The sequence below is a fragment of the Hibiscus syriacus genome, unplaced genomic scaffold, assembly GCF_006381635.1.
Source record: "Hibiscus syriacus cultivar Baekdansim isolate YM2019G1 unplaced genomic scaffold, ASM638163v2 tig00110020_pilon, whole genome shotgun sequence".
Taxonomy (NCBI): domain Eukaryota; kingdom Viridiplantae; phylum Streptophyta; class Magnoliopsida; order Malvales; family Malvaceae; genus Hibiscus; species Hibiscus syriacus.
Window position 1 is genome coordinate 1,644,009 of NW_024062568.1, and position 27,769 is coordinate 1,671,777.

At 35.4% G+C, this 27,769-nt stretch overlaps 1 protein-coding gene across 1 annotated transcript; it reads right to left on the reverse strand.

Annotated features, from left to right (window-relative positions):
• Positions 1 to 1,319: 1,319 nt before the first annotated feature.
• Positions 1,320 to 27,678, reverse strand: LOC120213181 (exportin-7-like). Its single transcript, XM_039211322.1, is given in 30 exon segments — positions 1,320 to 2,021; positions 2,943 to 2,981; positions 4,536 to 4,634; positions 5,643 to 5,771; positions 5,986 to 6,132; positions 7,819 to 7,949; positions 8,391 to 8,610; positions 9,810 to 9,903; positions 9,989 to 10,101; positions 10,282 to 10,416; positions 10,519 to 10,582; positions 10,696 to 10,748; positions 10,827 to 10,931; positions 11,010 to 11,114; positions 18,735 to 18,822; positions 19,315 to 19,336; positions 19,339 to 19,432; positions 19,518 to 19,577; positions 19,996 to 20,091; positions 20,176 to 20,328; positions 20,543 to 20,629; positions 21,144 to 21,211; positions 24,307 to 24,430; positions 24,785 to 24,880; positions 24,993 to 25,102; positions 25,228 to 25,345; positions 26,207 to 26,272; positions 26,984 to 27,144; positions 27,245 to 27,497; positions 27,580 to 27,678. Coding segments are annotated over 29 exon segments (3,156 nt in total). The 5' UTR covers positions 27,486 to 27,497; positions 27,580 to 27,678; the 3' UTR covers positions 1,320 to 1,883.
• Between the last annotated feature and the right edge of the window lie 91 nt (positions 27,679 to 27,769).

The following is a 27,769-nucleotide window of genomic DNA, read 5'->3' on the forward strand; positions in this document are numbered from 1 at the left end:
ATTTACTCTGATGGAAAAAGCCGATAGTATTGCTCTACTTTACCGTATTCGAGATTTTGATCGTTGCATGGTCGGATTGGATCCGGTAATTCGGAGGCTTCTAATATTATCGTAGTAAACAGTTTTGTCTTCTGAAGAGACAGAATAGAGTTATAAGATTTATCATAAAAGAAAAGAAGTCAAATATTATCATATCTTTGTTGAGGATTTTTTATGCCAAATACTTGTTCCACGCCAATTGCCTTCATGATTAAACCCTTCATTTTTCTCTCTCGAAGGATTAACATGACAGTTCACGTATGTTTCATTGCTGATATCAATAAATAATTTCAATTATAGTTTTTTACTTCATTGATTTTGTGGTAAAAGATATTCAAATGGTAAAAAAATGGTATAATATTTTTATATAATTAATTAAAACCATTTTATGTGACACGTGTCCAATGACTAGAATTAAAGTTCCCAAATAAAAAACGTTTCCAAAATTATTTCAAGCGTGTACTTTAATATTCTATAAATAAATATCCATGTACATGTTTTGTATAACCATTATAATAAATAAATTTGTATTAGAAATTTTAATTATACTCTTCAATTCATAAAAATAGAAGAATATATTAGAATTACAATGTGTAATTAACGTAAACTTTATTTGTTCAAAATTTAATTAATAAATTTCACATAACTGCACTTAATCAATCAAACAGACATGAGGGATCATAATTCCTTATAATGATGATGAGGTATAATTACTACTTTAATCTTCTAATTATTGTATGGTGTCAAAACATACTCTTAAAACAGTTTAAATTATCAAAAGCATTGAATTTAAATAATTCTAATTTCGAATTCATTAAATAATCTCAATGGTTAAAGAGAATGTTGTTCTTTTTAAAGGTTTTGGATTTGAACAATTGCATTTACAGGGTGTGCACTTTATCAATAATTCAATAAAAAATTGAATATATACTATCTTGTAAATACCCTAGACTATTAAAAAAATGCCAAACAAATGTATCAAATTTAAGATTAATCCAATCGAGTAATATCAAACTTTTTCGGCCAAAAACCCAAAAAAAAAGTTGATTTATTTTAACCATGGCTACTACTAAAATATGAATCAGCTCTTTCAAAATAAAAGCTAATGTATACACGGAAAGAGAAAATTTTCAACACAACTTAAATAAACAAAATATACATAATAGATACAATTTGTAGGTAACTGGTCTAGTTCTAGTGATACACGACGCAAACAACTTTCCATAAATATATATATACAATTTAGAATTAAGGTGATAAGAAACATATATACGTACAATATAGAATTAAGGTGATAAGAAACCAGAGGTATGAGGCAAAATGGTTTTCGCTCCACTAGAATACGAGGAAAAAAATAAACCTGGGCACTTTGAGGAATTTCCTTTTTCTTTATGCTATCAACAAGTACAAAGAATATGTGGATGTTAATGTACAAAAGCATCAACAACTTCAAAACTAGGGTTGTTTTACTTTTCCTGCCTTGACATGAACTGTCTACGAAACATAAAAACCCCGAAATGATATTACATTATATGTTGCGAAAGAATGATGGTCCCAGATGCGAAATCACGCAGCGCCCTACCGAATCGATGTCGCATATCGCATATCGTAGATGCTTATGCGCTTTGGCAAGACCCTTTGTAACATTCCACAATGCTTCCCGTGTATCAAACTATACAAATACCACCATAACTGTTTTCAAACAACTTTTCCACCAACTTCAAAGTGCCTTCTGTTTTTACTTCAGCCAAGAAAAACCCACACGATGCAGCAAAAAGATGCTTGGCTTCCCACATTGAACATCTTTTGCAGAAAAAGGGTTACTTGAGCGCACAAAGTTTTCGCTATTTGAGACGGAATTCATGTCTGAATACGTTTACATTCTGGGTGAACTTGTCTCTGTTCTTTGAATCTAGGCTTCGAGTAACATCTTGCATTAGCTTGTCAAAACAAACGGAGCGCCTCTGATGTTGATCCATGGGCTGCAAAATGATCAATGTATCACGAGTAAAAAGAAGGGTAAACTATAACTAAACTATTACTTTCGTTCCGTTGGTACCCAAACTTTAATTTTTTTTCAAAACCATACCTAATGTTTAGTTTAGGTTTCAATTTGGTACCCACCGTTAAAAGATTAACAAAACTGCCGATGTAACATTTTTTTTCCAATGATGATGTGGCATTACATTATGGTAACACATCAACATCACCGATAAGTTTTTAACGGTGGGGTACCAAAATGAAACCTAAACTAAATGTTAGGTATGATTTTGAAAAAAATTAAAGTTTAGATACTAAAACGGAATAGAAATAATAGTTCTAGTATTAAACGTGTAGTTTATCCTAAAAAGAAAGTAATGGGAGAGAATGAGAGAGAGATGCTAAGTTTTAGTCCAATGCTAAAACCATCATCAGAACTAAATTTATGGCCATTCACAACATGAAACCAACAGTTGGTGTGGTTTTGGTGGGAAACATCAGTAAATCAATAGAATTAGAGCTGAACAAACGATTACAAAAGAATAGGGAACTACAGAAAACGTCGGGTTATAAAACCTCTAGGTTCTCTCCATTAATTTCATTGGTTTGTAAAAAAAAAAATTATGACCATAATTTTATATTTCTACAATAGAACTGATTTTGCTAAACTGGTCCTGTTCGTTCACAATCCCTAAAAACATCGACACTACCTAACACAAAATCCTTTCATCATTTTATATAAAGATCTGTGAGAGATGGTCCATGCGTTATATTAATGAAACCGTATTGCTTTGATGTTAATATTGATCTTCATTACAGATAGGAAATTGTTCCAACTACACAAATATGATGAGGAGAAATTTAAACGCCAAGCTTTTCAGAAATATAAAAACAAATTAAAAAATCGTACACCCAAAACTTACTTGTGAAGCCAAAATTTGAGCCTTGAGATCAGCAAATATCTGGCATTAGAAGCGCAGTTCTGTCAACTAAATAGCAGAAGGCGTGCATGATTTTAAGATTCTAAAGGTGCATCAAGAAATGCTCAACGAAAAATTCAGTTGGGACTCTCACTGGTTTCCTAGCGTCAGCAAGCACATAGCAAAAACTTGATATTGTAGTTGCATTAAAGCATCACACACTATCTAACAAGCATAGAGATTAGGAAAAAACAAAAACTAATTTGAACTCATCATAAAAAAGATCAGAGAAAAAAAAAACTTAGAAAAGACCCATGAACAGAAAACAACGGGATTCTAATGTGGAACTGGACAGAACTTCTTGACCTTCGATCCTGTCTTTCAAACTAGCTAACATAACCTAGAAAATAGCAACTGAAGGGGAAGGGATACGGAAGGAATTTCAAAGACTTATTCTTTTTTTTTTTTTTGATAGGAATTGAAGGCCTCATTAAAAACCTCCTTCTTGATTAGAGGGACTTATAGATAAGCTCCTTAATCAGCGGAAGGAGGAAAAGAGTGCCTTAGGATTTCATTAAACATAAAAAAACCAATATACATCCAGAGATTGACCCCCTACATAAAACATAACACCATAAAACAACCGAAAACACCCCCCACAGCAGCAACAAAACTCAACCTAATCCAACATATCAACCGCAACAGCCTCTAAAGGACTGACCCGACTGAAAGCCTAACTCTTGGCTCGAAGGGCACCAGAAAACAAAACTCCTAAAATAAAGACCAAAAAGTACAGCTGACTCGAACCAAAAAAGCTAAAATAAAACACAACATCCAGGAGCTTCCACACGAAGAGGACAGAAAACCCAGCTGTAGACTCTTTCTCCAAAGCTGGAAAAAACGGAAACATATTCTGGCTCCAAGAACAGACAAAACACCCTCACATTGAACCTTCTTCTGTTTCTTGGTTCAGCAGTATCTAGCCTTTATTTGGGGACCCGAATCTCTCTCTTCAAAGACTTATTCTTCTATGTTGGATTTAACATTTCCCCTTTAGTCATGGTAGAGTCAAATGCAAAAGATGCCACAAAAGGACAGGGTACAATGTGCTCAAAAGAGCTCCCACTTGAGAGAAGAGATCAACTGAAACTAAGAATTTTAGAAACCAATATAAAGTATGGATCTAATAATATTGGATATCCATCTTTTTAATACTCACTGTCATCCCCCAATATATGTTGGACGTTGGACATTATTTTTCTTAAAAGAAATGACGAGTCCAGGCATTGAGCTGCTCAGGAAACCGATCAAACAGGTTTTCTTATCAGCTAACGAAAACATTGTCCATTGCAATTTTCTTTTATCCTTTTGTTCACATTGGTATTGCTAATAGTTTAGAAAAGATCAAGGATATAAGTCCACATGGAATGAGAATACTAACATGAATCGTGTTCAAATTTTCATGTTTTGTAACTGATCTCACGGTACAGTTCAGTGATAACGTTCAAAGTATACAAAGAAAAAATAACCATCTGGAGGAGCAAAATTGAAAATGGATAGCAGAGAAATGAAAGTAACAAATTTGCAAATTATTACCAGCTCACTGATAAGAATTAAGCTCAACATAGGCCTGCTAAGACTCCATTGGTTGCCACAATCCTCAAACAAAACTATCTCGAATAGGGTCTTCAATATCTGTAATAAAGGAACAGAAAATAATTGGACTGTCCAAAAAGAAAGATTGGAAGAGAAACCATCACATTAAGGGTTCTAATCGTAAAGCAGGATAGATACCTTTATCATCCGAGGAAGTTAATAGCCTTTAGAGTTCAACTTTCAAATATTAATTCAGGATAATATGTGCCATTTTATCTCATTCGAAAGACATATTGTTCGTAGTTTTTTAAAAACAAAATTTATATTATTTTTAACTTCATACAGCAGATAGTAATCCAGAAGATAAGTAGATTCATCATACTTATGCGGCATGTAACATTTCTATTTCATTTACTTAATAAATTGATAACTAATAATTTAAATTAAATAAATACAATATAATTTCAATAATTCATAACACATCATTGATAACAGGCTTGAGTTCTTCACATTATAATAAGCCTACACCGCATTTATCATTTTAACTCAAGTCTAGTTGCCTTTTCAATTGCTTTTGGAATTAGAATCTTTAATTCATGCCAATTTACTTTTAATGCAATGTAGTTGATTGTTTCAATTGAGTTTGTTGATGCTAATAAAGATATGATTAACCAAATTGGTATTTGTGTGTTGATTGATTCCCTAGTAGGTAAGTTTAGAATCGATATTGCCCTTTGGGATTCGATCCTTGTAATACTTCCCTTCGGATGTACTTCCATTGTATTATTAATTGGACAAGAACTTGTATGCTTGTGAGTGACGAGTGTTCTTTTAAGAGTGGTTTTTCGAACTAAAATGCTAAATCTTCTATGATGCAAGTATGTTATGTTAGATAGAGAAACATTTCATGTGATGTAAAACAATACACCATATTTCATGACACAGACATAAAGGTACACTAAATTTTGAAATTTATATGATGTTATGCACCTAAGTAATAAGATGCGTTAGCTTACGAGGGCATAAAAGTGTAGAATGGATGACTACTTAACACAAATGCAAATAACAGCGAAAGAAGCATAATATGTCAGGAAGTCCATCACTCACTTGTGGAAACAAACTAGGACAGTCTGCAATATGCTGCGCAAGTTTGACAGCAGCGGGAGAAGTGGGTGCCTCCCCCATAGTGATGTTGTTGAAGTAGAAAGCAGCCAAATTATCAACAGCTGCTGTACACTGAAATGAAATGTTTATCATGTGAGAATAAGTTCTAAAAGAAAATAGTATTTTGGGCCTGGGAAAAGAAGTCGGAAGGGATATCAGACATGAAAATTTCCGAAGAACTCAGATAATTTCTACTTATGTGATCAAGGAACAGCTTGAAAAATTAAAATAAACAGTTTTAGCAACAAAAGAACAGAAACCACAATTTTTAAAGCATGATACAAACCTGTGATGAGATATTTACATCCAGGTCTTTAAGACCCGATTCAAGGGAACTAACAATATGCATAAAGGTTGCCGCATCTAAATTCAATATAAAATTGATGTGGCTGTTGAATAGAACCTCTAAGAAAGAGAAATACGCCCTCGTTAACTGCAAAAGAAAAAGTAAATATGACATTGCTATTCATTCTAGTAATAACACAAAATATTCACATACCATGACAACAAAGTTGACATCACACTTGCATATTGGTACATTTCCAAGAAGGATAGAAGAGCCAATAGTGACTCGGAACTCTTCCTTTTTATTTTTGGTTGGGTAAGGGTAACAGACCCACGTTAAGGTCTTAAGTGTTTGACTTCAGATCTCTTATTTTGGGTGATCTGCTTACAACAGCAACGTTTGTTCTTAACATTTCCCCCCCTTATTCTAACTCCTGGTTATCAACTTTTTTCACATTGTACAATTTATATTATACAATAAGAAGACTATTCTTCATCCCAATTAACATTCTCACAACTCGCAACAAATCAGAGGCTAAAACTTGCAGTTAAAACAAACAAATCACTTCAAAGCTCAATTTTAACTGCAATTGGAAATTTTAAAAAGAGCCCACAAATGAAAAAGAATGCAAAAAGAAATAACCAGTACTTGATTCATCATTTTCTTCAAGTGAGAAGACAATTGCAAAAACCAAAAGAAAATGGAAAACGAACTAAATCTAATACTGACATCAAAATCTATGATAGAGTCACTTAGAAGAGAAGATAGAATAAAAGGAACAAATAGCAATGTTGATTTTTTTTTTGATAGAAATATAAGTAGGCCTCATTAAAAAACCCCTTCATAACCTCCATGTTACAGCACTAACATGAAGGACATTGGAAGGAGGAAAAGAGTGCCTATGAATTTTATTAACAGAACAATAATACAAAGCCTGTTCCTAACAACCTTCTGTTACAACATAAAACTGAAAACAAAACACCCTGCACTAATACAAACAACTCAGAACAACACAACAACCCAAACACACTACCTATTAATCAACCTCATTAAGAAGATCAAATCTAATATTGAAAACATCAGATCTAAATTGTTTTTAAGATGGATAGTAGAGAAGATTCAGATAGACAAAGCAGAAGATATAAAAAATTAAACAAGTATTGAAAAAATAGACAGCAAAAGTTGAACGGTGACAACATCATTAAGTAGGCCCAAGGCTTTGAAATGAAGCATGTGGTTGAATCTGATAGGGATGGTAGATCATAAGTTGTTGGTAGAGTTGGCAAAGCTTGTCTGAACCCAAAACCCTGCACAAACCCAACCCGGATTCACCAAGAAAAGTCAACCCCAACCCAAATTCGGAACAATCCATATCCAAAATAATCCAAACCCAAATGACTTGGAAAGACCAACCCAAAATGTCCAGAAATTAAATTGATATGGCTTTAAAACCCACAATACAGTCCTGGATTTACTCAAACTCGATGACCTGAACTTGAAAAACCAACTGCCAAAATTGAAAGACCAGAACAAGAGTCAACCAGACCCAACATCTAATTGTTGGGAAGCTTAGAAGCATAGCTTTGGTTAAATGCAGATGAAAAATTTAGTGCCGTCCATAGAAATATATATGTCAACAATCAAAATTACCCTGTGTTACACGATTTTATTCATAGAGATCCTTAATGAATGAGACTTATCAAGTAACAAGTGCAGAATACTCAAGTTGATGGAAATTTCGCAAATTCGGAACTGATTAGACAGGCACTTCCAACACTAGATTTTTTAAAATATTCTATAAGGTAAAATAATTGTAACCTAGCTCATGCATACCTTTCGAAATGCCAATATATCAGCCAAAGGAATTGACAATATCATCTTTAAAGCAATGTCAAGCGCATCAGAGAGTGCCCTATCACCATAGAGTTCAAAAACACCAAAGTTAACATAGTTTCCAGCAAGACCTGCCATTTGTTGATCGGAAGTTAATTTGAAATTTAAGGAAATCTTGCAACAAATACAATTTTCTTACAGGTAGAAATTGCTCTGCCCATGGACCGCTGCTTAGGAATATTTAATTACTACAATGCTTCCTATAAGGACATCACTACATGGCTGACACTAAAAAACTTCTAAAAGAGCTAGTTCATCATAAGATTAAATGCATACAGTATGCACTGATGAAGATCTCTACCAAAGAATAAATATCAATCTAATGAAGCATGTTCACGGTAAATATAGAAAAGCAGTACTCACTACTCAACTAAAACAAAAAAATAATCGTGCTTTAGACTTTATTGATCTTGTAAACCTAAGAGTTTAGCTCTGTACATGGTTTAGCACCATTGGTTCAATTTATTGATTAACAAACATAAAAATATAAAATTGTTGGCTCATATTCTGACCTCGTGACAGAATAGTTAAAGAAATCCATATTCCTTTGTACTTGAAGGCATATATATCAGCAGGACTTGGCAGAGATAAAATCCTTGTCCCATATGCTACAATTAATTTACTGACTTCACGGAAAAGAAGAATCCCATTAGGAGAAGATGAGTCGAAAGTCAAGCGTTGTGCTTTGTTTAAGACAAATTCAGCCATGAATTTTAACAAAGGAGTGGTAACCTGCATTGTCAAATCAAAAATTACATATCCAGGATTAGAGTTTATTGGCTGAAATTAATGCAATAAATGCACTGCATATGATATTTAAATGGATACAACAAAAATTGACTTTAAGACAAGCCAAAAATTACAAGTAGCCTGTCACAAAATCTACCAGTAAACGAGATGATAGCAGCAATTCTAAAAACTAAGTTAACAAGAATGAAGCAAAATAAAGATTTCCTGCATATTACAGAAAAACCTTGTACGCCTAACGTCAGGGCTGTAGCTGAGCCTGTACAAGAGGGGCACCTGCCCAAGGCCCAAAATTATGAAGTCCACATATAATTTAAAAAGGGTACATTACCTATTTAGTCACCCACCTATTACTTTATTTTTGTTTTGGTCATCAAATTATTTTTTAAAAGCATACCAAATGATACACTTCGTTTCTGTTTTGGCCACCCACCGTTAAGAATTTAACGGCGATGCTAATGTAACATTTTTTAAATTATTTTTTAAATTTCTACTTAGTTATTCTTTTATTATTTTTTACAAGATCTAGATGGTTGAAATCGAACCCTGACCCTCTTAAAAGAGGACCATGCATGTTTTGTGTGAATAGTTGAGTGTTTAATAAAAAATCTCAATGTTTTCTATTAAAAATTGGAAGTATTAATTAGATAGTTTGTTAAATGCAATAAAAATACAATTTACAAGCAAACTAATTTATTTTCTCTTACTCTTACAATTCAATTTTTTTAATACTTGTAATTAGAGATTCAAGTTCTAGCATGAACCAAGCGACCTCAGTGGTTAAGGGATGATTCTTATCCCTAGAGGTCTCAGGTTTGAGCACGACGTCTGTAGGGGTGTTTCAGTGTTCATGGTCAAATGGTTAAAAGTGTTTAGAACAATATTACCTTGTAATCACCCCAAACTAATAAATAAAATAAAAAAATTCTATGTTCGCCCTTAGGCTACTAAAATCTCAGAAACGGGTCTGCCTAACGTATAACCATGCTTTCAATCTTAAGTGACGCACATAAAAGACAAAAATATTTTAGATGGCCACAGGTAAAATCGGCTTTAAAATTTTGAATTATTTGAGAAAAAGAGAAAAGCAAGACAATAGTACTACATAGATGAATAAGATGAAACAATAACAAATAAGAAATCTAGGACAACAGCAACTAAAAACCTCAGAATTATGGATGTACCTCTGGTGTGTCAGTCCAGTGAGTAATTCCTTTCAAGATAAGTGGCATGTGTGCAGGGTATAGCCAATCAAATAGAAAACCATATGTTATACGACTGTAAGGGGTTCAAGAAATGAAAAATGCGTTATTGAAGAATTGTCTACATTTAAAAGAATTCCAAAGAAAAAATATATACAAACCTGTTTGTGGCCCTTGCAATTCCTCTAAGATCCCTCATTAATCCGATTAAAGCATACTTGACAGCATCAGTACGAAATACTGCATCAGGTGTCGACTCCAGGCTGAGAAAGACCTAAAGCACCGCAAAACACTAATGAAGTCAAATTGAAAAAATAAATGAACTAACCACAGAAAAATGCCAGCGGAAAAAACATGGAAGAGAATTCCTGCTGTATGAGATGGTTATGATATCACTTTACTACATGCGACTGTGTGTGTGTGTGAGAGAGAGAGAGAGAGAGAGAGAGAGTACTTGCAAAAGTGGTTCCATTGAAGACTTGAATTTGATAGGGCTATCCTCCATAAATATCAACCACGCAATGGTGTAATAGAAAGTTGTCCTGCTACGAGAGCATCTATATTCTTCTAAGAAAGGAAAATGCTCTCTCTGAAATAAAGTTCAAGAAATAATGTCATTATCCAAAAGCATGAATTCAGAGAAACAAACAAAAGTGATTAGACAAAAAGAAATAGTTGTGAGTAGAATTACAGTATGATTTGCACTTATAAATTTAACAGTGTCCAGCTTCAGAAGCAACATTCCAGTCGTGTATCTTCCAAATGATGCATTGGTCAAACAACCAAATTCTTTATGGGAAGTGTACAACTTTTATTTACAGGAAACAAACAGCTTTAATTATATTGGACAAACAACGAGAAAGCTTACCCAGATGCTAATTCCAATAACAAACTTAGAGTGTGATCAATGACTTCCCCACTCTGAAATAAACACCAATTAAGCAAAAATATGTACCAGCACATTACATATCCATTATAAAGCCAGAATGAAACAGTCACCTCTGTGTAGCACTTCAGGTTTGTAGCTATCTTCCCAACAATCACATTTAATAGTAACAGGTGATCATTGAGTCCAAGCAGCTCGGATAAACGGGCATATAACTGCTGTAACAGAGAGTGAAAGAGACAACTTAATTACAGACCATTAAATTTTGACAAGAACATAAAAGAAATTGGTTTTACCTTAGATGAATGCATTGCTTGATCACCAACATAGGACTTGCGAAAATGCTGGAAGAAAGTGAGAATTGCTCGATCAAGTCTTTGTTTACTTACCTCGCCATACCTCTGCCAAATGCAAATTTGAAATAATCAATTACAAATAAATTTGTAAAATTCATGAAACATTGTCTGTGGATCAAAAAGAATGTTTCAATGCATAAAAATGAAGGCCAAAACAACTTCAATATATATCAAAAATCTTACAGTCAGAGATGGGTGATTATGAACACGATTAATGGACTATCAAGAGAATAAGCAAATGCATAACAGTATAGCATGGAAGAGATGAGAGTGCATTTTTTGCAAGAAAAAAATAGAAAAGATAGATAAAATATGGCAGTTGGTATCATCCTATCCTATGTCGGTGTGTCACAATTCTCAATAGAAAATGATAGAATTAGGGATTTCAGAAAATGAAGAAAGTATAAAGAAGAAGAATTGCATTGAAATCTCAACATAATTTCTCAATTACAATTCTGTTGCATATATTTAATAACAACAGCCAATTATTTGTTTACATCTGTCAGTGCTTTTGTCATGTAGTCTAACTGTTTTCTTGCTGCTAGATTCCTTCAACAGATTACTTATTGGGCTCACGGTTGGGCTGCCATCACTCAAGAGTCTTCAATTGCTTTGGTCTCTCCTTTGGCCCACTCCAATTCCACGATCCCATTAGCTTTGTTATCTCCTTTAGCCTGCTCCAGAATTACATTCCCATCAGGTAAATCAATCGATCCCTCTTTCTCCCAAATCCCTAGCCTCTGAGTTCCCAATTCTCTGAACCCTAATTCCATTTCTCCCCCAAATCTCTTCTCCATTTCACCTGCCACCATGACAATACCCCCCTCTGCAGACGATCCTTGACTCCAAGGATCAAACCCTGGAAACTGGGTTCGCAAAACCGTGTAATCTTCCCATGTAGCATCCTCCTTCCCCAAGTTCGTCCACTGAATCAGAAATTGGGTAACATCCTGATTATTGCGCTTCACAATTCTTTTAGCCAAAACAGCAGCCGGATATACTTTTAACTGGCCTTCAGCATCAATCTCCGGAGGATCAAACGAGGTAATCTTTTGTTCACCAACCTTTTTCTTTAAGAGACTAATATGGAACACAGGGTGGACTTTCGAATGATCAGGTAATTGTAATTTATATGCTACTGACCCCACTCGTTCAATTACTGTGTAGGGACCAAAAAATCGAGCAGCCAATTTGAGGTTTTTGCGAAGTGCTAAGGATGTTTGCTGATACGGCTGGAGTTTAAGGTAAACACTATCCCCCACCTGAAATTCCTTATCTGTACGCTTCTTGTCTGCATATGCTTTCATTCTTGACTGAGCCTTCTGTAACTGTTCTTGCAAAATTTGTTCATGACATCTCTCTGTTCTAATAACTCTTGTACCGCCTGCACCATTGATTGACCACCCCAAGATAAAACCTGAGGTTTGTAACCATACATAGCTTCAAATGGAGTCACACCTAAGGCAGTGTGATAGTTGGTGTTATACCACCATTCTGCCTGTGGTAACCAACAACCCATATGGATGGTTTAAGAAAACAAATACTCCTCAAGTACTGCTCAACACACTGATTTACTCTTTCAGTTTGGCCATCCGTTTCAGGATGATAGGCAGTGCTGAAGTGAGTTTCTGTGCCAACCTGTTTCATAAATTCCTTCCAAAAAACACTTGTAAATAATTTGTCTCTATCTGACACAATAGACTTAGGATGGCCATGCAGTTTATAAATCTGAGCCAAATAGAGTTTTGCCAAATCAGCTGCTGTGTAGGGATGTTTTAAAGGAATGAAATGGCCATATTTAGTAAACCTGTCAAAAATTACCCAAATGAAAGTAAATTTCTTTGAAGATGGCAACCCTTCAATGAAATCCATAGAAATCATATCCCAAGCCTGTTGTGGAATTGGTAGTGGTTGTAATAGACCAGCCTTGTGAGAATGGTCAGCTTTAGTCATCTGGCAGACCTCACACTGAGCAATAAAGTCTTTAATCTGTTTTTTTAATTTTGGCCAATAAAAATAAAGCTGAACTCTATAGAAAGTAGCCTGAATACCTGAATGTCCTCCCAAAGGAGATGCATGTAAAAGTGTCAAAATTTGTTGCCTCAATTCTCCAGTTTCACCCACATAAACCTTCTTGTTAAATCTCAGAACTCCTTGAGTAAAAGTCTATTGACTGGTAGCATCTGAGCAAATACTCAATTCTGCAATTTTAGCCTTTGCAAAGTCATCTTCTGTATAGCTTCTTTCAAGGTCCTGAACCCACTGTGGAATAATAGCTGTTACAATCAACTGCTGTAATTCAGCTTCATTTTTTCTAGATAAAGCATCTGCAGCCAAATTACTTCTGCCTTTTCTGTAAAGAATTGTATAATCTAACCCCAAAAGCTTTGTAAGTCCTTTCTTTTGGATAGAAGTAGTGAGTCGTTGTTCCAAAAGATGTTTAAGTGCTTCATGATCTGTTTTGATGACAAAAGGAATTCCTTCAAAGTAATGTCGCCACTTAGTTACTGCCATAAGAATAGCTAAATATTCCCTTTCATAGACAAATAAATCAGCATGTTTAGGACTTAAGGCCTTACTTAAATAAGCTATAGGACGTCCATCTTGAGATAAAACAGCTCCAATACCAGTTGAACTCGTATATGTTTCCAAACAGAATGGTTTAGTAAAATCAGGCAAAGCAAGAACAGGAGCCTGAGACATGGCCACTTTAAGTGTCTCAAAAGCTGTCCTAGATTCAGGAGTTCATATGAAATTATTCTTTTTGAGCATATCAGTCAAAGGCCTACTAATCATTCCATAATTGCGTATAAATTTCCTGTAATAGCCTGTAAGACCCAAAAATCCTCTAAGAGACTTCAAATTTTTAGGCATCTGCCAAGTCCTCATAGCATCTATCTTGGAAAAATCAGTAGCCACACCTTGAGCTGAAATTACATAACCCAAATATTCCACCTGAGTTTGTCCAAAAAAACACTTACTGCGTTTAGCAAACAACTGGTGCTTCCTCAAAGTCTCCAAAACAGTTTGTAAATGTGTCTTGTGTTCTGCCATAGACTTACTATATATAAGAATGTCATCGAAAATACAAGGACAAATTTCCTCAAATAAGGTCCAAAAACTTCATTCATCAGTGCTTGAAAAGTTGCTGGTGCATTTGTTAAACCAAATGGCGTGACTTTGAACTCAAAATGGCCATGGTGAGTTCTAAAAGCAGTCTTCTCAATGTCATCAGGTCTTATTCGAATCTGCCAATACCCTGATCTAAGATCAATTTTAGAAAAATACTGAGATCCAGCCAATTCATCCAAAAGATCTTCTACCACTGGTATAGGAAATTTGTTTTTAACAGTCTTAGAATTCAATTGTCTATAATCAACACAAAGCCTCCATGAACCATCTTTCTTCTTAACCAACAAGCAAGGAGAGGCAAAAGGACTCTTACTTGTTTGTATAATAGAAGAGGCTAACATCTCCTTAATCTGTCTCTCAACTTCTGCTTTTTTTGATAGGAATAAAAGGCCTCAAAAACCCCCTTGGTGGTTAACGGAACTTAAAAATAGTTCCTTAATCCACATAAGGAGGAAAGGAGTGCCATAGGATTCAATAAATTCAAATAAACAAAGTATACAACCCATCTCCCTCAGAGAGATAAAACCAAAACAAACAGCCCTTAACAGAGCATAATTCACCCAATACCCGCCTTAGCTAGGACATCCGCCTCTATATTGGCTGTCCTACTAACCCACCTAATAAAACCTTCAAAAACACTAAGCTTTTGAATAATTTCTTTAACTGTTTGAACATAAACAACAGGACAAGAGACCACATCCTTAATCCAGCCAACTGCCACCTGACTATCACTCTCAATAATCAATCTATCTTTAACCCTATGACGAATAGATTCAAAAAATCTAAACCCTTTAGGATAGCCTTCAATTCCATTAACGTTGGGGGCCCCGGACCAGCCGGCTCTTTGAAGGAACCAAGAATCGAACTAGACATGTCTTTCAAAATACCACCTAAGCCACTCCTCTTCCAATCACTCGAGGTAGCCGCATCCACATTAAGTTTAACAAAACCTTTGGAGGTGGGGACCAAGGAAACACGGTTGAAACCCGATAAGAATGGGATGAGTAGGAATCCACTATGGACGGTCAGCAATAATATCATCCTTGGAAATAGAAACATGAGTTTCCTTAGCTAGAAACCATGAAGCAAGCCTGCACCTAGCAAGAAAGAAAATCTCTGCTCGATCAAGCTTCCCTCCTTCAAACACAATAAAATTCCTGGTCTTCCAAATTGTCCATAGCACAGCTCCAGGAATGAATGGCCAGATAAGAGAGTTGGACTTCAAGTCATTCCAAGCCAATAGGAATCTTTTAGCTTCTGTATGAAAAACCGATTGAAAATTCCAATATCCCAAGAATTTCATCCAAATTGGCCAAACAAACGAACATGAAAAAATAAATGCGATGAAGACTCTTCTTCAAGATTACAGAAAGAACACAAAGTATCATTAATGCCCTTAACACCTCTCTTAACCAAAGCTGTCTTGACCGCCAACTTCTTTAATATAACTTGCCAAAGAAAAGTCTCAACTCTTGGAGGCAACAGACCCCTCCAAACATTAGACTTCCAAAATTTAGCTTCCTCTGAATCGGGAGAACCGAATAAGATAGGTTGACACATGATTCACTGTGTAACCCCTTCCCCATTCCCCTTCCAAAACAATCCATCAGTGGCATCAGAAATAGAGAAATCAGAGATAACAACCATCAATTTGCCCATTGCTCAAATTCCCAGTCATTCAACTCTCTCCTCAATTGAACGTCCCAAATCCAACCCCTTGAACTGAACTCCCCAAACTGAGTTAATCTTCCTTCTTTATTGACTGCAATAGAAAATATTCTAGGGAACAATACCATCAACGGATGATCCATTGTCCAATTGTCTTGCCAAAACCGAATGCTCCTCCCATTGCCAATTTTAAAGCTATATTTACCTCTGATACTACACCCAACGAATCAGCATTATAATGGTTTCTCACCCATATCTCTCCACATCCAGGATAGTTTAGGAGAGACTTTACTGTCAACTGCATCAAGGAAGGATCCAATTTATATTTGTTGCAGAGCATTTCCCCCAAACCGCATCCCTCTCAATAGCAACCTCCAAGCCCATTTTTCCAAAAGTGCCCTATTCACCACCTTTAAATTAGGAACCCCCAATCCTCCTTCAATTTTAGGTTTACAAACATCGGACCAGCTTACCCAATGTATCCTCTTTCTCCCATCACCACCTCCCCACAAAAAATTTGACATGATAGAATTGAGAGTCTTGTAAACTGATGCTGGAACCTTGAACAATGACAAAAAGTAAATAGGGAGTGAGCATAGAACTGATTTAATTAGAACTAGCCTGCCTGCCAGTGACAAGAGGAGCCTTTCCAGCCCGCCAGTCTCTTATTAAAGCTTTGAAACCACTGGATCCCATAGAATGTTGGAGTTCCTATGTGGACCTAGTGGGAGTCCCAAATATTCTGAGGGAAAAGAGCCCACTGAACATCCAATCATAGATGCCAACCCTTAATTTCCTCTTCCTTTAAGTTCACTCCAAATAATTTACACTTCTTTAAATTCAGCTGTAGACCAGAAATAATCTCAACACCCGAAGAACCCTCTTTACATTCAAGATCTGTTTTTCCGACGCCCCACAGAACATAATAAGGTCGTCAGCAAATTGCAAATGGGTTAAATTAAAATTCCTCTCCTCTTTTCTAATGACCAGTCCGAAAAAAGCCCTCGTGAAACAGCCTTCGCTATTAATAGATTCAATAGCTCCCCAACTATGTTGAACACATGGAGACAAGGAACAGCCTGCCGAAGACCCCTCGCCATAGGAATTTCCTCAGTTGGAACTCCGTTCACCAAACTGAAACAGTCGCTGAAGTGACATCTCGAAATCCAACCTATCCATCTAGAACCAAAGCCCATTTCCTTCATTATTCTGAACAAAATAGGCCAAATTAAAGTAACCTCTCCTTTTCCATAGGATTGGGTCATCTGGGACACCACAAGCATAACATAAAAAATGGTGACACAAATAGAAATCCGACATAATAAATGGAGAACTTCGGTTTCCATGATAAAGCATGAATCTAAAACCAATCAACAGAGGTTTAGAGGCACAAGTTGAATCCAAGGCCACAACGAACACTAGTGATAACACCGCTTACACATTTACTCTTGACAAACGTTAATATGTGTCTTACACCAACCAAACACAACTTTCATCTCAAATTCTGGGTAGAAATACGTTTTGGATTACAGATCAAATGTTTCCCTAACTATTCATAAAGACCATCTTCCACTCCTTAGCATGGTTGGTAATTACTTCTTATATCAGATTCAGAGAACATATATAATTGGAAATAACTGAATTTGTTTCTTAAACATGGAAACCAATCATGGTTGGTAATTACTTCTTATATCAGATTCAGAGAACATATATAATAGGAAACTACTGAATTGTTTCTTAAACATGGAAACCAATATGATGTAACCACATCCTTCATCAACTATCCCTCACAGGAGCAAGATTAGACAAGCGCAAAGATTTGCTTCAATCAAGATTTTATCTGATCTCACGCAATTGGCATCAGACAAACAGCAGGTACGGTAATGCAGCTCCAGAACCAAATCAATTGGATGTTAGAAGTTTGTCGACCTCAAGATAACAATCTGGTCATTCTACAGGAGCTTGCTAACCATAAGATAACAAACTCTATATCCACTAATTACATATTCAAATTACTCCTCACAGAAAATATTTATAAAACTGTCAAAAAGGAAACAACAAACAAATTTTGTTTCTGGATTGCCATCTGTAGGAAAGGCATAAGGAGTATGCTTAGCATGAAGTTCATTGTCATGACCACATTATCAAGTCTGCTCAAGAAATATGAGCATCATTAATGCCTACCCAGGAAATTCTAACTGCTTATGCATCACAAAGTTAGCTTAGTGATGAAATTGTTAAAACAAATGTTGCTATGTCAACTAGTCCAGTTCATCGTAGGAGGTCCACAAAACAAAGAGTCTGATAGAAAGCCCTCAAACACTAAATCAACACATAAAGTAAAAAAAAAGTTAAAAAGAAACACATAACCAATCAGTCCCAGAAGAATTATTCATGATGAAATCTCTGAAGGTACCATGTTAAATTTAATTTCTTCTCCCCCCCTCATTAGAACACTCAAGCTCTCCAGCTCCTACTCATTGGTCTTCATCTTTGTAACAGCAGGGCGATACAAGATGACACCATCCCACTTCACCCATCTCCCCTGTTTTAGTTTTTCTTTTTGTTTTCTTCTTTCATTGGATTGCTCAAAAATTTTCTATCCATATACACTATGGCACCAACAATCCAGAGATCCTATCTCTTGTTGACAAAGTTGTTGGCATGCCATGAAGACAAGTCTTGGGTTTTCAATATCTCAAACATAGATCCTAAATCCTTTGTTGAAAAAGGTAATAAACTTTTGACAAGTCCACGAAACAGTTATACAATTATAAAGCGAGGACAATTAGATTTCAGCATCAAAATCATAAAACTACTTTATATATCAAAAATAAATATCATCAAAACCAAGCTAGCGTATACCTGACTGTGTAATCCACTATCAGTGACATTTATTAACTGCAAAACATGAGCTGAAAGTTCTGCATCGAGTACTTCTTGTGATTCCATGCTGCATGAAAGAAATGTAAAAATATATTGACATCTGTGAAGAAAGCAAGCCAAGGAAAGTTGTTGTCATATTTTTTTATATTACTTTCCATTTTCATTTCCTTTTCAAAGTAATGCGAGAGAGAAAAGATGTTTTTGCGAGTGTCTTTCAGTGAACTAAACACAATTGCTATTTAGTTTCATTACTGAAAAGTAGACAACATTTCAATTATTATTACCAAACATTTTCATGTTTGGTCAAATTTTATTTAATTTTCATCCAGCAGAAAATATTATTTTCACATTAGAATGCCACATAAAATAGGATCTGGCATTCATTATAACATGTGCAACAACATAATGCCCATTCTAAAAGAAGTGATCATTATCTCTTGAAAGTATAGTCACTTGACTACTAAAAATAATTTAAAACGTTCTAGTTATTGATTCAATTAAGGAATAATGCAATATCGAAGTAAACAAAACAAAAAGTAAAAGAGAAATAGTTTCTAACCTGCAACCATTACATTGTTTATCTTGAGAATGGCAGCAATAATATGAACAATCCATGTAAGTTTAGCTTCAATAACAGAGAGTTCATGTTTATCACAAGTCCGCAATTGGGCTTTTTCCTGCAAAAAATCAATTAGAAGCATTATCATATGAAAATATCTACCAATATCAAAATTCCAAAAAAAAAAACATAAATGACCACACCGTGTATGTCTGCAGAATAGGCTCCATCATGTTTATTATATACAAGCCACTGCTTTCATACTGCATTAAAGAAAATAAAGGAATCAGGAAGCAACTAAAAATTCATAATTGTGGCATATAAAAGCTCGTTTCAAAAGATCAGGCCCTGAAAGTATCAGTCCTCTGATCTTTTACATATCACAGTTGACCATCATGAGTTTTCTATGATATAATAATACCCTTTGACTTGATTTATTTTCCTTATTTGGAAATTCCGGAAATTTTTCCCAACATCAGAAGCTTAATGGTATTTATATGGTTAAAAAGAAAGTTGAAAGAGAAAGGAGAAGGTATAAATTCTAAAATATGATATTCATTAGAACAAATCTGAAGAAGGTAAGACATGCAAAACAGAGATAATGGAGTCAAAGAAAGGCTTAAAAAATCTTGAAACAACTTTAAAAATGAAAGTGACATGAAGAAATAGAGAAAAAAATACCTGGAATCTGCAGAGGTAAGGAAAGCAATCCAGCTGATCCTGAAGCAGTTCAACATTATCTAGTGGATTTTCAGAAAGATCATCCGGAAATCCAGCCTACAGAACAAAAAGAAAATGAGAAATCATACCTTCAAGTTAAATTAATCAATAATCCCAAAGGGAAACCAAGTTACATGATACCTGCACAGAGTTGAATCTCGAAGTGAGAAAACTCTCGGTGATCTTAGGAACAAATTCATCCAACAAACTTGGTGCATCACCCCTCAAATAGGGAACAGACGAAACCAATCTGGACCATAGCCCCAATAGGTAGTATACACTACTACTTGCCCACTGGTACAAAAGCATAAAGTCATACACTTAATTAAAAGGTCAAGTTGAAGTAGGTATTAAGAATAAAAATAAAAGGTTCCAGGTTCACCAACAAATAGTTCACAAGTAATGGCTCAAGGTCAGAAAAATAGTTTACAGACAGTCGGAGCCCCATTAAGCCATGCACGATCAAAGTTATTTTCCTGAATACATAAAATTTTAATTATCAACCAACCTGCCAAGATTGCAAAGACTTCAAAGTGAATTCAGCCACCAATCTTATCCAATCACTGTAGCCTTGCATATTCACTAACTCTGACAACTGTGAATTTAAAATTTTGTAAGCATTAGCGGTAACTCAAAAAGTGATAAAATCAGATCAAAGTACAATTGTTCAAAACCAGATAAAAGAACACTACTATTGCACATATCAATATCACAACCTAAAATAACAAGGAAAATTACATTGCATCAAGAATGCTCACAAAAATTCTGCAACTGTACGACATATAACAGTGTACCTCAGCACCGAAAAACATGCATGAAGAGTACCACACGGAGACATATATTGACTTACACAAAATAGGCAAGAAAGAGCATAGAAGTAATATGAATTTGTGACATTTATTAGGATGATAATACTCAGTGACACAGCTGGAAGAAAGTGAATATAAGCTATATGAACTAAAAAATTTGAACTTTAGAGACCACAGGCAAAGATACAGCTCGACAAACACAGGCAGCTACATGATGACCACATGAAATGATAAAATTTCACCTAACATAAAAGCAACGTGATTACTTCCAGTAGTCACACTTAGAACCTATAAAATTACCTGATAATTCACCCTAAATCGTCCAAGAAGTCGGCAGTATTCATGGTAATTATCATGATCACCAAGACCTGATAATATCCAGTGCATACATTATTTGCAGATATTGAAGGGAAAAAATCAAAGAGAAAAAATTTTCTGAACTTTACAGAGTAAAAATCATGCACCCAGTTCTGTTTCAGAGAAAAGGACTGCTCAGGAGTTAAACTATAGGGTCATACTTCTCAAAAAGGAACATCTCAAGTAACCATTATTACTTGATTGTCCATGAATGATATTACAAGCAAGCAACATAACATGTGATTAGTGATTACTAACAAATTTCACCAAAACAACTAACAACAGAAAAGTTCCATGCATAAAAAGTTTTTTTGATAGAAGTTGGAGGTCTCATTAAAAACTCCCTTCGTATTCGCCCACATACTAAGAAGTATGTTAACGAACATAGGAAGGAAGAAAGAGTACCTCATATTTCATTGAATAAAACGCCTCATTACATATGAAAACACGAAATACCCTCAAACGAGGATAAACACCATTACAAAAAACATAAAAACCTAAAGCTCTCACCTTCTCGACCACAAAAATCAAAAGGCAATCACCCTATACCTAAGATAAACCTCCATCAATAGGAAAAAAACCCCAACATTAATGACATAACATACATAAAAACAACACCTAAAACCATTAAACCAAAAACATCCGCCTTTGAAGGGAACTCCACAAAAATACCAACATGTATCAAAATCACCAAAAAAATCAGCTCGATAATTATCTTTAATGAACCAAACCACACTTCCTTCCCTTCAATCAATGTTTCCTTGCCAATAAATTCAGAACTCTTTCTTTGTCTTGCATTTCTTCGCCACACGATTAGTTCTTAATTTCGCAGGGATAGGGGGCACCACTGGGATATCTTCCTTTAATTGAAATGTGTCAGTAGATGAACCATGAGAAGTAATGAGACCCATCATAAGAGCATCTTCCGAGGCCCTGAGGCTAACACCATCAGAATGATCAACTGATTTATTAGCTAGATGCTCCACGATATTTAATTTTGAATGATCCACAGCCTCCATTGTGTGCAACCCCAATTTGTTACTCGGTTTCTCATCGCTTATGACACTCTTTATGAGTGAAACCTTGTCTAAGTGGGGACCTTCAATTGCAACATCTTCGACGGGGCAATTTAAACCTGGGGATGACACTGACGATCCTGACAGAGAATTCTCCAACGTTGCCCCGAGAAAACAATTCAGATCTGGAGAATCATCGACTTCCTCAGGGATCCAAGAGTTTGGTTTGAAAGAAGGCTCAACTTCATGCACCATGATTTCAAAAGAATTAGAACCGACCTTCAAACTCAAGGACTCATCAATCCTTACTTTAGTCTCTGTGAGGTTTGAAGTTTTGCACAATCAAAAGATGAAGGAAACTGAGAGCTTTCATCAATTGATACTAATTTGCCCCACCTAGCCGCAATGTTCTTGAAAGTACCCCAATTCCACGCGTGAAAAGGAATCCCTTCGCAAACTACCCATACTCGACGGCATTCTACCACTAGATTCTCCGACCAAACTTGAACTCTAGAAAACCACCCTGCAAGAGTCTCTGATTGTTCATTCTTAACCCTTCTCAACGTATCAGAATCCTCGAATATCATGAGAACTACATTCCCAGCAGCTCTCATTAATGAGAAACCGTTGAGTCCTTTGTCTTGCATTTGGCTAGCAAGATCACCGATTTTGGTATAATTCTTGCACCACCCTATTAGGCAGTTATCCAAAACTTGAAGTTTAGCTTCGTCAACAACACCATTTACTGTATAGAGATTATTTCTTGTAACATTTTCTCTCTCGGGCTTTAGGTGGACAACTGGCGAAGACTTTCTCCAAAAAGAATGTCTTGTGTTGTATTTAGAAAAAGAGACTCCAATTTTACTACCATCAATGCGAGCACCATTCATCTTTGAGATCGCTCTCCGTGCTTCTCCAATTGTAGCAAAGCGAATGAAACCGAAACATACCCCTTTGAATTTCTTTTAGTTGGAATGAAGGCGTCAATAACCTGACCGTATGGGCAAAATAACGATCCAAACCGCTTCCAATTGATATTCTCTGGTAAATTATCAATGTATAACGTAAAGCAGCCAGTTCTAAACCCATTGTTGATTCTTGGATAATCTTTCTTCCTCCAGTAGTTAAAACGTGAGAATCCTGAGGAAGGATTTCCGCCTCAGAAATTTGCGCAATGGCCCCTTCCACACTCCTTGCTTCAACCAACGAATCATTCCTATTCTTGTTTGTCACCAACACCATCCTCTCATATTCTTCCGCTGCCACTGTACTACTCAGCTTCTTCCTCGCCTCCTCTGATTTATGCACAGTCTTTGTCTGCTGCCCATCTCTCTGATTTTGCCGCTTCAGTCACCTTCGACAGTATAAATCCACCTGTTTCGTCTTAACATCTGGTTTTTTCAAAGGATTTACGTTCTTCTTTTCCTCTATCTCGGACTGACGACTATTCTTAGTCTGACGAGCTGAAGTTTCAGCCTCCTTTTACACAAGTTATTTTAGTATGGAGGTTTTACCCAGATCCATAGAGATAAATCAAGCCTCATTCAATTATTTTACCCAGTCATACCCTACAGCTAATGTTGGGGTCAATAATCTAGGCCTTCTTCGGAGAAACATTTTATCGATCAAGATTGAAACAGGAGCAAAAACTATAAACTTTCATTTAAGAGACATTTCGGCAAAAGCCAGTTCAAACAGCTTTACAAGCATATCTTTGAAAGCTATGCCTAAGGAAGTACTTTCGCTTAAATTGACCTCAATAGTCAACATAGAACCCTGGAAAACAGATGAATGAAGATGATTTCCTACGTTATAGAAACATCATTACTTCAGGAAAGCACACATATGTTCCACTAGTCCAGGAATAAAAGAACAGAGAAGAAGACTGTTGAATTATCTAGGACGGTAAACAACCACATAAAATATAATACAAATGAATCCAAATAAAAGACAAAAAAGACGTGCTTTATATGATAGTCAATACAAACAAGTAACTTAAACTTTAACAGTAATTACCTACAAAAGTAAGTACCATAACGACCCCTAAGTCATAAAAATCTAGAACTAATAGTATACAAGTCAATGTATACCTTGTCCTGATTGCAGAATTTCTTTCGTTCCTGTCATTAAATGAGCCAAAAACTTGGATCGAGAAGCATCATTTACAAATAAAGAACGTCTTACAGATGCTAGTCTTACCAAGCATTCCAAAGCCTGAAAAAAATTATCAATAAGTTTGGGAAATCCCTGAATAATCAGCAAGGAAAAATCAATGAGGAAGGAATAATTAGTCGAATTTACAACTTTCAATAGAAAAACGTCTTTTATCGTATCTACAGGAAAAATGAAGCATAGTACGCACATACGAATTTTCATGCATAACGTCTAAACAGAAATCTAATTTTAAATTTTAGTTTAACTACCGGTTTCTAGTTTACAAGAGATTCTGATACTAAATTCAACCTGACAAGTTAAAAGAAGTTCAAAACAGTACGGCAGAGATGCTTCCAACAATCAGGTAAAAAATGGTTAAAAAGAAGAGAAAACATTAAAACAGTATAAACTAACCTCCTTTGAAAAAGGAGGTTTGGTAATTGAATAGTAGTCAAAAAATATCTGAAGTGTTGAAGAATCCTCCAATAATGGCCTCCAAGATGATGGAATCTGTAAAGTTACCACCATATACTTGATTAATTACAAATAATATCCAATGAGAGACTTTCAAGCAACAAATAGCTAACAGAAATGCAGAGTTGAGAAAATGTTTCATCGATACCTGAACAGTACCAAACTCTTCAGAACTTTCATCAATTGATGTCCCAACAAAATCGAATGACAAACATTTATGTGCAAGAGAAAGGGCCAGCTCTTGCAATCGACTTGCAACTGCATATTTTATATAACAAAAGAATTAGAAACAAAAAATCACAAGAAAAATATGAGAACAAGAAAAGGGAATCAAGGAAAAGGGAAGGAATTAAAAAAAAACATGAGCAAATATGGAATGTTACCATCATTTTGCAGGTGGCGCAATGCTGTTAAAGACATTTGGAATATTTGAAAAAGTGACTGATCCCGGAATGAACAAGCTACCCTTCGATGATGTGTGGATGGCAACCCCGGATTAGGCTGACAATTAAGGTGTCAGAAGATGCACAAGCTCGTCAAGAAACCAATGCAAGCACATGAATAAATTATTATAATTGAAAAGAAAAGGAAAAACAACTGTGTGAAAAAAAGAAGAAGAAGAAAAAAAGCATACCCTGTTCTGGATCATAGGTGAAGTTTAATAACCTAGGTATCATTTAATCACTATTCAACAAAAAAAAGGAACTTATAATTTGAATTGGGAGGGGGAGGGTAATACTGGATAAGCTTATTTTAAAGGTTTTTCTAAATTCATTTCCCATTCAAGGAGCTGGAGGCTATGGTGTACTATAACAGTACATATCAATAACGTTTTCCTAAGTGATCAATAAAAATATTATATGCATACTCTTGAAACATTGTAAAAAAAATCAGACAACTAAAAGTGCTTTCTGCCAAACAAGAATTCATCGTGTAAAAGATCCCTGCTCACTGTTTGATGTTTTGTTCAAGTTTACTAATTGCTTGTGAACTTCTAATGCAAACTCAGAATGTACCAAGAAAAAATATCTTCGAGAAAAGATTATCAGTAGACTTCCAATTCAAGGAAAACTTCATATGGATGGACAGGAGAAATTAAAGGACAAATAGCGAACAAATGCAACCCTGCTTATAGTTTCTAGCTATCAACAACCTAAATAGCTAAAAATTTGTCTGCTCAGAAAAACATAGAACAAGGGCATACAACATGTTCTACCACATAAATTATGATGGTCAACGTTATATACCTTCATATGAATCCCTTGAAGTAACATATTGAGATAACAATTTTCATACCATTTGACAACAGTTAGAGACTACCAGAAACAGAAAGATAAACTAAAAACCATGAAGATAACTTACCTGATTCATCTCAGAGACAAGTTGATTTAGTATATTCAAACCAATGGCATAATGTTCTGAAGTTCCCTGGTAAAGCAAGGTGCCAATAGTAAGAATGAAACATTAGCAAACTTTACAAATTAACAATGAGGAAAGCAAGTCGTGCAGGAAAAAAAAAAGTTACAGCACAACATTTATAGGAGTTATTAATAAAGTTGAATGATTCAGGATGCTAATTTGAACAAACAATAATGTCCGCGAGAAACAAATAAGAAAAAAAAACAAATACATTAACTCCAATGAGCATATTGCATTAAGCGAATTAAACCAAGACATCTCAGCCATGCACAAAGAATATACATAGCAGGTTCAATATTGGAATTCAAATTTTCGAGGCAAGAAGTAAGAAGGTTAAAACCAATGAAGCCTGAGACCTCTCAATCAGACATATCATATATAGCGTTTATGAATGTGCCAGTACAATCCACGGCTTTAAACTAAACAACCAACATTAATGCTTAAACAAATATGCCATGATGTGCTTATGCACATGCCATAATGTACTTGATTGTTACTTTCAATCCATTACTCTTTGCTTCTGGAATAACTTAAACGTTTATACCAAAATGCATGATTTTCCTCTTGCAATATAAAACAATTTCATCGACAATGATGTTGAATCATAATCCCTTAGACCCTTACCATAATCTCAATTTTCGCCATTTGCTTTCAACTTAGAGCAATCTTCTCGAAAGTAGAACTAAAATGAGAGACTAAAAATAGAAGAAAAAAAATCACCTGACTCAAGAAATTAGTTGACTCCTTAACCACATCGTGGAATCTTTCATCATCGAACCATCCAAATTTTGTCACTCTGCATAACAATTGAATCAAAGATGCAGTGACAAACGGCTGCAGTTTCGGTCCTCTAGTTGCCAAATAGTTGAAAATATAACTCCCTACCAAATTAAAACAGACAAAAAAGTAAATCAAATCTCGTTTAAGAAATCAAGAAAAAAAAAACGTAAACAAGGAAAGTGAAAGGAAAACTCAACATACAGATATCGAGGCGAAGATTCAAAGAGAGGCTATGATCAGTGACTTGTTTCAAAAGACTAGAGCTAGCGAGCATCAAAGCATAAGGAGTCAAAGCATTCTCGAGAATGTACTGGCATTGCGAGATGTAATCAGTGTTAACCGAGAAGCATTTCAAAGTGTTCTCCGCGTGAGCTCTCTCCGCCGAGTCCTGCGAATTGTACAGCCTCTCGCATAATGCTTCTAACTGCGCCAAGTTCTCCATTACCTCGATTACCTGAAGCATATCAAATCGATTTGACCGTTTCAAAAAAGCAAAAAAAACGATAATAGGAAGATGATATTGATCAGAGTTTTAACTTGTTTGGATCGCAAGAGGAAGATCTAGAAAGCGGCGATTCAGTTGAATGAAGAAGAAGAAAGCGTAAATATAATACTCTGGATATAACGAAGAAGGAAAAGGAGGGTTTGGTTTTGTTTTTCTACGATGGGAGGGAGGAATCAGCAATGAGAGATGTTTTCATTTTACTTTTTATTTTTATTTTCCAT